The sequence below is a fragment of the Ailuropoda melanoleuca genome, chromosome 12 (genome assembly GCF_002007445.2).
Source record: "Ailuropoda melanoleuca isolate Jingjing chromosome 12, ASM200744v2, whole genome shotgun sequence".
Taxonomy (NCBI): Eukaryota; Metazoa; Chordata; class Mammalia; order Carnivora; family Ursidae; genus Ailuropoda; species Ailuropoda melanoleuca.
In genome coordinates, this window is record NC_048229.1 from 24,272,750 (window position 1) to 24,286,449 (window position 13,700).

General features: G+C 42.7%; 1 protein-coding gene across 5 annotated transcripts; it reads left to right on the top strand.

The window, feature by feature from the left end:
• The first annotated feature begins 619 nt into the window (after nucleotides 1–619).
• Nucleotides 620–10,172, top strand: LOC105241079 (zinc finger protein 664-like). 5 transcript variants are annotated; one of them, XM_034639386.1, is made up of 4 exons: nucleotides 620–947; nucleotides 2,229–2,324; nucleotides 7,954–8,158; nucleotides 9,946–10,172. In XM_034639386.1, exons 1-4 carry the CDS (start codon nucleotides 635–637, stop codon nucleotides 10,073–10,075), a joined length of 744 nt encoding a protein of 247 aa, XP_034495277.1. In that variant the 5' UTR covers nucleotides 620–634; the 3' UTR covers nucleotides 10,076–10,172. The 5 variants fall into 5 exon arrangements, with proteins under 5 accessions (XP_034495277.1, XP_034495278.1, XP_034495274.1 ...); XM_034639387.1 differs by lacking the exon at nucleotides 9,946–10,172 and adding an exon at nucleotides 8,244–8,376; XM_034639385.1 differs by lacking the exon at nucleotides 9,946–10,172 and adding an exon at nucleotides 1,817–1,943 and having other exon boundaries at nucleotides 816–947; nucleotides 7,954–9,377.
• The last annotated feature ends 3,528 nt before the right edge of the window (nucleotides 10,173–13,700 follow it).

Genomic DNA, 13,700 nt, shown 5'->3' on the forward strand with positions numbered 1-13,700 from the left:
AGTCTTTGACAGCTGGAGCTGAGGGCAGGCGGCCCCCAGACACTCCCAAGCCCGCGCTGCCACAGAGCCTTCTGAGAGCTGTAGTCTAAGCCTGAGGGCAGGACCAGGCCAGGGAGTGCGACAATGGACTGCAACTCCCAGAAGGCCACGCTCCTGGGTGACACCTACTTTCCCGGCCTCACCCACAAGTTCCTTCCTCGGGAGGAGGACCCGCCCCGCGGAGCCTCTGGGAGGTGTAGTACAGGCCCAGGGTGTCCACGTCCGCCCCCCGGTGGACAAAGCTAGTGTAACTATAATTCCCTATAACTTTTGGAATTCTCCCCAGGCTTCTTGGACTCTCCGGAGCCGCCGGTTGAGCGCTTCTGGAGTTCGGGAACCTGACCAACGGTAGCTTCCGGGAATTACAGTTAGAGAAATCTGTTTCATTGCCGACTGGGCCCGACCAGGGAGCCTAAGCTCCCAGGCCGGGAAGGCCCCGTTCCCCAGCCCAGGCCCAGTCATGTATATCCATCCATTGGGCGGACACCGCCACCGCCGCGCCTTCTGGGAAACGTAGTCTGACTCTCTCGGCGCTCAGTTGTGCCGACGGCTGGACTAGGGCTAGGGCTCCCGCGGCAGAACTACAACTCCCGGAATGCCCTTGCGGCGAGGTCCGGCGCTCCAGGTCCCTGGCCGAGCTCTCCCATTGGTCAGGGGCTGCAGCGCGGGGTTTTCTGGTCGTGGTAGTTTCGCCTCGCCACGGCGCCGGCGTAGCGCTGAGAGGCTGCGAGGCTGCGCTGGGCGCACGGCTCGGGTCTCTTCCGTGGTGTGGGGCCTCCCCGAGCGGTCTATCCGGAGCCCCCAGCCGGTGGGCGCCGGAGGGAGCGGGTGGGGCTGCTGGTGGCTGCTTGAGGATCTCGGAGTCGGAAGAAGCGACGGCCGCGGGGCCCCTGGCCGACCGCCCCCCGGTGAGTGGCCGCGCGCCCACCCTTTCCGGGCGGGGTCTGGACCCTGCTTTCGAGGCTCGGGTGGGATTTGGTGCCCCAGCCCGTCGTTCTGGCCGAACGAGGCGGAAAACCTCAGTAATCCTGAAGTCCTGAGGCATATCCGCGAAGTCCTGTAACCCGTAGAGATCGAAACAAAACCTCCCAGCAAGAAAGTTACAGACCCAGATTCCAGATGGCTTTAGCTATCACACATTTAAGGGACAAACTGTACCTGTCTTCCCATCATCTGGAATGATTGTCTCAAAGAGAGAACATCTCTCAGTTCTTTTTTATGGAGCCACCATAACCATGATTCCAATACGTGTAAACTCTGAGCTCAGGCTCCTCATTTGAAAAAACAAAAACCACCCCAGGAAGTGGGAACTGCTTCCTGAGACTCTTCTGAGGATTAAGAAAATTTCCATTAGGTAAAGTGCTCACTTAATAAGTACAGCGTGGAAAGAGAACCCTTGGCAAATGTTAGCATTTTTATCAACAAATATTTACGTTATCATTTTTATGTACCTGGTGGTATAAAAAAAGGAAGGGGAACCCTAAAGGGAACTGTTCATTTGGTCTTGTAGGAGATCACAAGTTGATCAAGAAATGGGTGAGATATGTAGGGGGTAAACGTTTTAGTATAATGGGGACTCAACTCTGAAATGACTGATGGAGACACCTGATGCCCCGCAGGAAGGCTCAGGTGTATCCCTCAGAAGCCAGAACGCTTTCCGGACACCTCCCTATACACCTGGGTGCATCTTCACATTCCCACATAGCCCCTCCCTGCTCTCTGGGAACTTTGCAGGGGTAAGGGTCGTGGCTCAGCAGACATGTGGGTGACATTTCAGGGGCAGGTAACCTTCGATGATGTGGCAGTGGACTTCACCCAGGAGGAGTGGGGCCTGCTGGGCCCTGCCCAGCGGACCCTGTACCATGACGTGATGCTGGAGACCTTAAGACACCTGGTCACTGTGGGTGAGGCTGTTCCCCATGTCAACTTCTATTTGCCTGGGGTCTTGGCAGAGTGGGTTTGATTTAGCTGGGAGTGTGAGTCACTGGGGGATTTCTCTTCATCAAACCTCACAGCCTGAGAGACTGCCTGGTTCATTTTGTAGAGCATGTGACTCTTGATCTTGGGGTTGTGAGTTCAAGCCCCATGTTGGGCATAGAGCTTACTTAAAAATAAATAAAACACAATGTTGTCACAAAATGCATATGAAAAAAACCCAAACCTCACAGCTTGAACACTCATTTGCACAGGACCTTGGAACCCCACGCCGGATATTGTTGCCCACCTAGAACTCAGAATAGACCAATGGATGATGGGCAGAGGGCTCACCAAAGATTCCTGCCTAGGTGAGATGGGGAAAGGATCTTTACAGTCAGTGTTTGTTTATATGTTCCTTCATATGTTCCTTTTCTAGTGCTTTTCATTACCTTTGGCATTTCCATAAATCCACCTGGGATCATTTTCCTTCTCTTAGAGTTCTCTTTATCATTTCTTTTAGAATGACAAAATGCCCTCATTTTGTATTTGCCTGAAAATGTCTTTATTTCATCTTCATTTTGGAAAGATAGTGTAAACAGAGAATTTTAGGTTGTCAGGTTTTTTGTTTTTTGTTCTTTTTCTTTTTCTCAGCACTTTAAAGACACCACACAGTTGTCTTCTAGACTCCACGGTTTCTGTTGAGAAGTCAGCCTCCATCTTATTATTGTTAATTTGAAGAAAATTGGTATTTTTTATTTTTTTGCCAACAATACTTTTAAAGTGCACAAAATTTAAATGTACAATTGAGAAATTCTGATAAATGTATGCACATATGTAATTTTCACTCAAATGGAGTTGACATTTTCATTACTTCACAAAGTTCCGTTGTTACCTCTTTCCATTTAAGATAGGCAACCACTGTTGAGACTTTTTTCTCCACGATAGGTTATTTTTGCCTTTTCTAGAACTTCATATAAAGAGAATCATACATTATTTCTTTTGTGTAAGGGTTATCCTAAGATTTTTGAGATTCATCCATGATATTACGTGCATTATTATTTCATTCCTTTTTATTCTTTACTTTTTAGGGACATTTTACTTTTTGATGATTTACAGTTATCCATTCTCTTGATAATGAACATTTGGATTGTCTCTAGTTTGGGCTATTATGAATAATGCTGCTATGGACATTCTTGTGCAATGTTTTTAGTGGACTTGTGTTTTTATTTCTCTTGAGTAAATATCTAGGAGTGGAATTGTTGGGTGATAGATTAACAGTTTTGATTGGTAGTGCCTTAGATCAGTTTGGGAAAACCTTATATCTTAACATGTTGAGACTTCTAATTTTTTGATCATGGTATATTTATTTAGGTAATTCTCTCAGTAGTATTTTGCAGTTTTTAAGCATACGGGCCATGGACATCTTTTACTAATTTTATTCCTAGAGTTTTGGCATTTTTGATGCTATTGTAAATATTATTTTTAATCTCATTTTCTAATTGTTTGTTGTTAGTGTATATAAATACAATTTTTTCTTTAACTGACATTCTGTCCTGTGTGAACTTGCTAAAATCACTTACTTGTTCTAGTAATTTATTTTCAGTGTCTTTAAATTTTTTCACAATCCTGTCATCTTCAAATAAAGATTGCTTTATTTTTTCCTTTTCAGACTTTATGCTTTTTCGTTTTTCATCTTATTATACCAGCTAGGACCTCTAGTACTTTTTAAAAAAAGTGATGTGTAAATAACACAGTGAGATGTGCTGTTCCTAAGAGTACAGTCCAAGAAAGTTTTGCAAATGTATATTTGTGTGACCCATACTCCAATCCACACATAGAATATTTACATCCCCATACATTTCCTTATGTTTTTCTCCACTTAGGACTCCCCCAGTGTGGCAGCCATTCTTCTGATATCTGTCACCATAGATATCAAGTACAGTATTACATAAAAGTGATACGAATGGGGGCGCCTGGGTGGCTCAGTCGTTAAGCGTCTGCCTTCGGCTCAGGGCGTGATCCCGGCATTCTGGGATCGAGCCCCACATCAGGCTCCTCTGCTGGGAGCCTGCTTCTTCCTCTCCCACTCCCCCTGCTTGTCTCTCTCTCACTGGCTGTCTCTGTGTCAAATAAAAAAATAAAATCTTAAAAAAAAGTGATGTGAATGAACATCCTTGCTCCTGATATTAGGGGATAGCATTCAGTATTTCACCATTAAATATGATCTGATCCCCTTTATCAAATTGAGAAAGTTCTATTCCTGGTTTGCTGAGTTTTTTGTTTGTTTGTTTGTTTGTTTGTTTTTATCACGAATGGATGTTATCAAATGCTCTATGTGCATCTACTGACATGCTTGAATTTTTTTTTTTTTAATGCTTGAATTTTTTTTCTCTGTTCCATTGATTTCTGCTTTCTATTGTCCTTCCTTTGTTTTGGTTTAACTTGTTTTCCTTTTCTCTGGCTTTTTGGGGCAGAAGCTTAGGTCATTAATTTTAATGCTTTTTTCCTTTCTAATGTTTGCATTTATAGCTATACATTTTCCTTCAAGTCTTATTTCAACTGCATCCTGCACTTTTTCACATGTATTTTCACTATTGTTCAGTTCATTATTCTTTTTGTTTTCCAAATGTCTTGAACTGAATTGTAATGAAAATACAACATATGAAAGTGATTTCTTTGATTTGTGAAGTAATTGTTCAATTTCTAAATATGAGGGTATTTCTGTTATTGATGTCTAGATTATTTCCATTGTGGTTGAAGAACATACTCTGTATGAATTCAGTCCTTTTAAATTTATTGAGAAATGTTTTCACGATACAGCATATGGTCTTTTTTGGTGAATGTGTATTCTGCTACTGTTGGGTGTAGTGTTTGATAAAGATCTGTCATCACCTTAAAGTCTTGAATCCTAATAGACTGCTGTCATTCTGGCCTGGATGAGGCTCCCACTTGTGTTTCAGTTCTCTCTGAAAAGCAAGCACAGTTTACCAACTGTTGTTTAGAGAGCAGAGAGGGTTTAACAGGGAACAAATGAATGAAATCAGAACTGATGGTTTAGTTTTTACATCTCTGGGTATGGTGCTTTAAGCCCACACTGCCTGTGAACTTTCACCTTTTTGGGGTGAGTCTTTAATATGTACCCAGTGAAAAGTTACATTTTAAAAGTGGGAATTTAGTGTCATGTATATCTTCCCCCAGAGACCATCATTTAGAATGGTTTTACTAGCTTTATTTATAACATTGAAGTATGTAATGAAGTTCTAAAAAGTTTGATATCAGATGTCAAAATCATAAGATTTTCTCTACATTGTTGCCCTTGAACACTAAACACCTAGGATGGTACCTTTGACCAGTCTAGATAAACTCTCTGCTCTTATCTCTTCGAATGTGTCCTCTGCTGCTTTGATCTCTCATGTAACTCCAGCTACACATTAGTCCTTTTGTCAGATGTTCTGTTTTACAATTCTTTTCTGGGGCGCCTGGGTGGCTCGGTCGTTAAGTGTCTGCCTTCGGCTCAGGGCGTGATGCTGGCGTTCTGGGATCAAGCCCCGCATGGGGCTCCTCCGCTGGGAGCCTGCTTCTTCCTCTCCCACTCCCCTTGCTTGTGTTCCCTCTCTCACTGGCTGTCTCTCTCTCTGTCAAATAAATAAATAAAGTCTTTTAAAAAAAATTCTTTTCTTTCCCTTTGTATCATCATAAAATTTCTGCTTACCTGCCTTTGAATTCACAGATTCTTCTTCCATGTCCAGTCTGCTGTTAAGTCTATTCATGGTTTACTTCAGGTACTGTATTTTTATTTAATTCCAGAATGGGATTTTCATTTGGTTCTTTTTTCAAATTTTCCATGAAATTCTGTGTTTTGATAGGTTGTTTTTTTTCTCTAGTCAGTGTAAGTGAAATTTTATTGAGGCCCCAGGGCCATGGGGCTTGGGCAGGAGGCCACCCTGCAAGGAAAGGAAGAGCTGATGGAGGGGCTTTATTGACCTTCTTCTGGGGGTGCAGATGGTTGGTCTAGCCACACGTCTGGTGGGAGCACAACACTCACTGCAGTTGTATTTCTGGGCAAGCTGGCAGAGGGAGGGCTGGGTGATGCCACCTTCAGGCCAAGTGCCAAGTGCTGGGTCTCTTCCTGGATATTGTAGTCTGAGAGAGTGCAGCCATCCTCCAGCTGTTTGCCCCCAAAACAGACACTGCTGGTCAAGTGGGATGCCCTCATTGTCTTGGCTTTGACATTCTCAATGGTGTCACTGGGCTTGAGTTTGAGGGTAATGGCCTTGCTTGTCAGGGTCTCCACGAAGATCTGCGTCTCTGTGTTTGCTGCTAGGCCACCAAGTTGAAGAGAAAGAGCCATAATGGTTATTTTTAAATCTTTTCCTGCTACTTCTAATGTTTGGTATATCTGTTTCTGTTGACTTTTTTTGTCTTGATTATGAGTCATATTTTCCTGTTGCTTTACGTGTCTAGTCAATTTTTGTCTACTGGTGCAGATGCTGCAGATGAGGCATTGGAGAGACTATGGATTCTTATCTTCTAAGAGTATGAGGTTTTTTTTCTGATAGGCAGTTAAATTACTACAAATCACCCTAATCCTGATGAGCCTCGGTTTTAGGATTTATTAAGGCGATATAACTTCGGTTTTGCTTTAATCCTTGGATGTAGTCCTTATCCTTAGGGCATGGTGTTTCCTCCTAAGGTACAACTTCCTAGAGTCTCACCTGAATGCCTCAGGTGCTTACTGGGTCAGAGCTAATGTCTCCCAACACTGGGTGACTTCTGAAACCTCTGCTCAGCCCTGTAGCAGCTGTTCTTTGTCAGGTCTTAGCCTTCTGTGCATTTGCGGTTGGACTCCAGTCAAGGACTCAAGGAGGAACCCTCTGCAGGTTTCCAGACCCCTCTTTGCTCTGCATGACCTTAGAAAGCCCTCCTCACCTTCAATTCCATAGCCTCCGCCCATGTCAGAAACATAAGGCCTACCCCCCGATGGGGGCAGGCTGCTGGGAGCATGATCAGGTACCTGTTTGTCCACCTCACAGACACGTCCCAAGCATCCCCGGTGCTCCAGGGATGTGCTGATCACTCTTTTTTGTTTGTCTGTCTGTGGAGTCCTCTTGTTCTCTGTGTAGAATTTGGGCACTGGAGACACACTGTGAACAGGACGGGCAAGGTTCCCACCACTGTGGAGCCTAAAGCCTCTAGTGTATAACGTCTGGGGAGGGGCAGACAATAAAGAACAAAAAGAACAAGGTGATGTTGACTAATGGTAAACAGTGGTATGAGGGAAATAAAATAGGACAATGAGGTGGAAAGTGATGAGGGACCCATGCAGGCTGGGCGGTTGGGAAGGGTCTCTCAGAGGAGGTAACCTGGGACTTGAGAACTGCATGATGAAAAGGGGAAGGGTTGCTGACACTGAAGACTTTGGAGACCAAAGGAAGGTCCTCAAGCAGAGGAACTCTGTGCTAATGGTGGAAATGGTCATGCTTAGGGAGAACTAAAGAAACCCAGAATGAGAAGGATCGAGGATAACTGAGGTAGTCTGACCCAGCTTCTGGATGCTTTGGAAGACTGGATCAAAAGAGGTGTTTTTGGTGTCATGAAACTGGTTTGTTGGGAAGGTTAATTTGGTATTGATTACAGGCAGAAAAGACGTTAAGTGGAGAAATGGATCCGAATTCTGGGATGTCCAAGCATAAATGAAAGGCGGCTGTCCTGAACATCTTATCTCCAGGAATGTCTGCCTGTTCCATGACCTGTCTCCTAATGGTGTCCCCTCTGCCTGTTGTGCTGATGACTCTTTAGGCTGGTCAGTCTTCCTGTGGGTTCTTTGTGTTCTGTGTGTACCCTCCGCGGCTTCTCTTCTCAAGGTTCCGTCTTTTTTTTTCGGTTGGCACTTTAAAACATCTACACGTGATGTGCACATCTTGTTGCTTTTATCTCAACATTCTCACACTAGGAGTTTTCTTCTAAGCACCCAAATTATTTTTAATTTCCTTCTAGAATGGGAGAAGAGACCTAAAAGCCAACAGTTGCCACCAACAGAGGCCTTTTCTGGGAAGGAGTTACCCAGCAGCATGAACCTGACAAGATCCGCAGTAGATGATTGCTGGCATTCTACCATAGCAGACGACTGGGAATCCGGGGATGAGTCAGAGAAGCAGGAGATGCACGGTCGCAGTTTGGGGCCAATGGAACATAAACAAGGGCAAGTAGTGACCCGGGATGGGGATTGGGGAAATGCTGAGGTGGTGGGAGAATGCAGCTTCAATTCAGACTTTGTTTCTTCACAGAGGTTTCTTGTCAAAGAATATTTCCATCAAATTGACTCAATTCAAAGCTTACAGCATAATTTTATTTTAAAAAATCATCAGGAAATCTTAGTAGGGAAGAAACCTTGTAAAGGCAATCCATGTGGAAGAGCCTTGGAAAAACTGTCTCATTTGAACAAGCATGGAAAATATACCAATCAGAGCGTACACCTTTCTACACATGAGATAATTAATGTAGGAGAGAAAGTCTATGGATGTAAAGAAAGTGGAGATTTTTTTACCTATAGTTCACCCCTCTCTCAGGCCATGAGAACTCATACTAAGGAGAAACCCTATGAATGTAATGAATGTGGGAAGTCTTTCTGGCAGAGCCTTCACCTCATTTTACACCAGAGAACTCACACTGGTGAGAAACCTTATGAATGTAATAAATGTGGAAAATCTTTTAGCCAAAATTCTCACCTTAATGTACACCGGAGAATTCATACTGGAGAGAAACCCTATAAATGTGATGAATGTGGAAAATCCTTCAGTGGAAGGTCTAATCTTAATGTGCATAAGAGAACACATACTGGAGAAAAACCCTATAAATGTATTGAATGTGGGAAAGCCTTTAGTGATCGCTCCTCATATACACAACATGAAAGGACGGACACTGGAGAGAAACCATACAAATGTGATGAATGTGGAAAAGCCTTTAGTCACAGCTCTCACCTTACAGTTCACAAGAGAATCCATACTGGTGAGAAGCCATATAAATGTAATGAATGTGGGAAAACTTTCAGTTTTCATTTATCCTTCACTCAACATAAGAGAACACACACTGGAGAGAAACCATATAAATGTCATCAATGTGGGAAAGCTTTCAATCAAGGTTCTAATTTTATTGGGCACCAAAGAACTCATACCAGAGAGAAAAAACTACATATTTCATTTTAATATATAAAAACTGTACACATACATTTAAATTTTGTGGTTTTTTGGCGCATTCCCAGAGAAGGGCTGAACATCCGTGGCATTTGGTACCTAGGAAAATTTTTTAATTAGTGTGATCAAAACTCACTTCACGGGGCACCTGGGTGGCACAGCAGTTAAGCGTCTGCCTTTGGCTCAGGGCGTGATCCCGGCGTTATGGGATCGAGGCCCACATCAGGCTCTTCCGCTATGAGCCTGCTTCTTCCTCTCCCACTCCCCCTGCTTGTGTTCCCTCTCTTGCTGGCTGTCTCTATCTCTGTCAAATAAATAAATAAAATCTTAAAAAAACAAACAAACAAAGAAAACCTCTCTTCAGTAATATTAATTAATGTGATTACCCAGTGTGGGAAGGGCTATTGCTCAGAAGTCAAAATAGGTTGATGATATTTGACTGAATAACTGATGTACCATTCCAAAGAGCCAGAGTGCCATTATTTGCTTCATTGTTCTCCCAGTGCTAGAAAATTAGGCTGCTTCTAATTTGTTTCAGGAATTCATTATAAACTATAATTATGAACACTGTGTAGAAACATGGAATATGCCTATAATACAGTTGACCCTTGAACAACAGTTTTAAACTCTGCACGTCCACTTATACGTGGATTTTTTCAATAAATACAGTACAGTATTGTAAATTTATAATTCTTATGATTTTCTTTTTTCTAGCTTTATTATAAGAATACAGTATATAATATATATAATATATAAAATATGTGTTTATCAACTGACTGTTTTTATTCTCGGTAAGATTGCCAGTCAACAGGAGGCTACTGGTCAAGTTCTTGGAGAGTCAAAGCCATATGCGGATTTTCAGCTGTGCAGGGCATCAGCACTCCCAACCCCCACATTGTTCAAGGGTCAACTGTAGTGAAATGTGAACTGCTGTGACTGCGTTGCCCTATATATGCGTTTGGAGAAGGGCTCAGAAGAAAACAGAGATGAACATAGCTAATTAATAAAAGTCTTTGGATACTGTGTGGCTTTCCTTTTCTTTTTATGTTCAAAACTTTTCTTTTTATGTTCAAAACAATTTTATGGGGCGCCTGGTGGCTCAGTTGGTTGAGCATCCATGACTCTTGGTTTTGGTCAGGTCATGATCTCAGGGTCATGAGATCGAGCCCTGTGTTGGGTCCCACAAGATTCTCTCCCTCTCCTTCTGCCCCTCCCTCTGCTCATACGTTCTCTTTCTTTCCCAAACAAATAAATCTTTTTTTAAAAAAACTGCTACAGTTTTATAGTAAATAAAAAGACAAAGAGGAGTGGGGCACCTGGGTGGCGCAGTCAGTTAAAGCGTCGACTCTTGGCTTTGGCTTGGGTCGTGATCTCAGGGCTGTGAGATCGAGTCCCAGGACGGGCTCTGCGCTGATACACAACTGTTCCAGAACATGTACAAAGCTGAATATTTACCTCTCTTGTGATACCAGTTTGTTGAAACTCAAAGAAAGAACAATTAAAGGCCAATATCTCTCAGGACTATTAATGCAAAATTTCCAGATCAGATCCTGCCAGTAAAGACAGTATAGCTAGTACATTTGAATTCAGGAACATTCACTCCAGGAATCAGGCTACTGAGTATTAGGAAATATATAACCGTAATACCCCATTTTTTTATAAATTTTTTTTTTAAAAAGATTTTATTTATTTATTCGACAGAGATAGAGACAGCCAGCAAGAGAGGGAACACAAGCAGGCGGAGTGGGAGAGGAAGAAGCAGGCTCATAGCGGAAGAGCCTGATGTGGGCCTCGATCCCATAACGCTGGGATCACGCCCTGAGCCGAAGGCAGACGCTTAACCGCTGTGCCACCCAGGCGCCGCTACCCCATTTTTAATCAATCAATGGAGAAATCCAGTCATCTCAATGATTAATGAAGAAGTTGATAAATATTTAAAGATGAAGGGGAAAAAACCTGGTTAACAGGAAAAAATATTTTTATTGTATGATACCAGACTGAAACGGTGACACTACCACTGAGGTTGGCAAACTATGGACCACAGGCCAAATCTGGCCCATGTGTTTTTGTAAATAGTCTTATTGGAACACAGCCACACCCACTCATTCCCATATGTCTGTGGCTGCCTTAACACACTGACGTGGAACTGAGTAGTTGTGTAAGAGATTGCATCGCCTGAAAAGGCAAAATATTTACCAGAAAAGCCTTGCCAGTCCCAGATGTAGAGCCATCTCCATTCCATTCAGGGAGCACCAAGGCAAGGTTGCTCACTAGTCCTTTGTATGAACAGGAAATTCACAGAAGGAATACAAATGGACAATAAATACATTAAAAAAGTACATGAGTTCATCAGTCATCAAAGAGATGCAAATAAAAATGATGAAAATAAACACTGAGCAGCTGTTATGAGGTAGGCGGTACCCCAAGCATGCAGTCTACATTATCTCATTTAATACAAAGATCCTGGTGAGGCAAGTGCTTCTATTATTTCCATTTTATAGATGCAGAAAACACAGTCTAAAGAGGCTAACTGGCGGGTGAAGATAGACAACAATTTAAAAAGACTATGTTGGAGGGGCGCCTGGGTGGCTCAGTTGGTTCAGTGTCCTTTTTTTTTTTTTTTCAAGATTTTATTTATTTGAGAGAGAGAGCATGGGCGAAAGAGCATGAACAGAGAGATCAGGAGCAGGGGGTCAGCAGAGGCAGAGGGAGAAGCAGGCTCCCTGCTCAGCAGGGAGCCCAATATGGGGCTAGATCCCAGGACCCTGAGATCATAACCTGAGCTGAAGGCAGATGCTTAACCAACTGAGCCACCCAGGGGCCCCAGTGTCTGACTCTTGATTTTGGCTCCGGTCATGATCTCATGGTTGTGAGATCAAGTCCCATGTTGGGCTCTATGCTCAGTGCAGAGTCTGCTTGAGATTCTCTCCTTCTCCCACTGCCCCCATCCCCGCTCATGTTCTCTCTCTCTCACTCTAATAAATAAATTAAATCTTCAAAAAAATAGTATGAAATTGGAGTGTCTGCCTAGCTCAGTCAGTAGAGCATGGGACTGTTGATCTTGGGGTCATGAGTTCAAACCCCGTGTTGGGGATAGAGTTTACTTAAGAAAAAAAAAAAAGGAAACTAAAAAAGTAGTAGGAAATGGATTCTGTTATTCAGCACACATGGATGCTACCACAGGTGCACCCTCTTTGTAGGACAGTTAGGCTGGAAGCGTCCAAATGCAAAGTGTGTTCATGAGTTGATTCAGCAATCTCACCTTTGCAATTTATCCATGGAAATAACTACAATGAGATTATAGTCATATATTTTGTGCATTTTTGTGTCTGCTGCTTTCCCTTAGCAAAAAATTTTTGAGACTTATCTACGTCATTACATGGATCGGTAATTGTTTTTTTATTGCTGGGTAGTATTTATTCCATTGTATGAATATAGCACAATTTATCCATTCTCAGATTGATGGAAATCTGGAATGTTCCCAGTTTTTGGTTACTATGAGTAAAGGTGCTATGAACATTCTTATCAAGTTTATTTTGTTTTTATGGGTATATGCTTTCATTTCTCTTGGAGAAATTCCTAGAGGTGACATGCCTGGGTTACAGAATAGATGTATGCTCAGCTTTTTATGAAACTGTCAGTTCTATAAAGTGGTTGAACTACTTTATGCAAGTACTGGCGATGTATTAGAATTCCTGCTGTTCCACATCCTCACCAGATTCTGGCATTGTCTTTTTCATTTTGGCCATTCTAGTGAGTGAGGGTTTTTTATTTATATATTTATGTATTTATGTATTTATGTATTTATTTTTAAAGATTTTATTTATTTATTTGACAGACAGTGAGAGAGAGAACACCAGCAAGGGGAGTGTGAGAGGGAGAAGCAGGCTTCCCGCCGAGCAGGGAGCCCGATGCGGGACTCGATCCCAGGACCCTGGGATCATGACCTGAGCCAAAGGCAGATGCTTAATGGCTGAGCCACCCAGGCACTCCAGGGTTTTTTTTTTGTTTTTGTTTTTAAAGATTTATTTATTTTAGAGAGAGCACACGAGCAGGGGGGTAGGAGGGGCAGAGGGGGAGAAAGAGAGAGAGAGGCTTCTCCTCAGATTCCCCACAGAGTGCAGAGGCAGTTGCAGGGCTCAATCCCACAACCCTGAGATTATGACTTGAGCCAAAACCAAGAGTCGCTCAATTGACTGAGCCACCCAGGGCCCCTCTAGTGAGTGTTCAGTGATATCTCATTCTGGTGTGATGACTAATGGCAGTTAACACTTTTTCATGTGCTTATTGGCTGCTTGGCATTGTTTAGTCAAGCCTCTTGCCCATTTTTTGTTAGGATGTTTGTCTTTATTATTGAGTTGTAGGAGTTGTGTATATATTCTGGATACAAATCCTTTGTTAAATGTATATGTTACAACATTTTATAAACAAAATTTTAGCAAATGGAATCCAATAACATAATAATAAAATAATAGAAATTTAAAAAGTCATGACCAAGTGGGTTTATCTAAAAAATGCATTGTTGGTTTAACCAAAATCAATAAATGTACT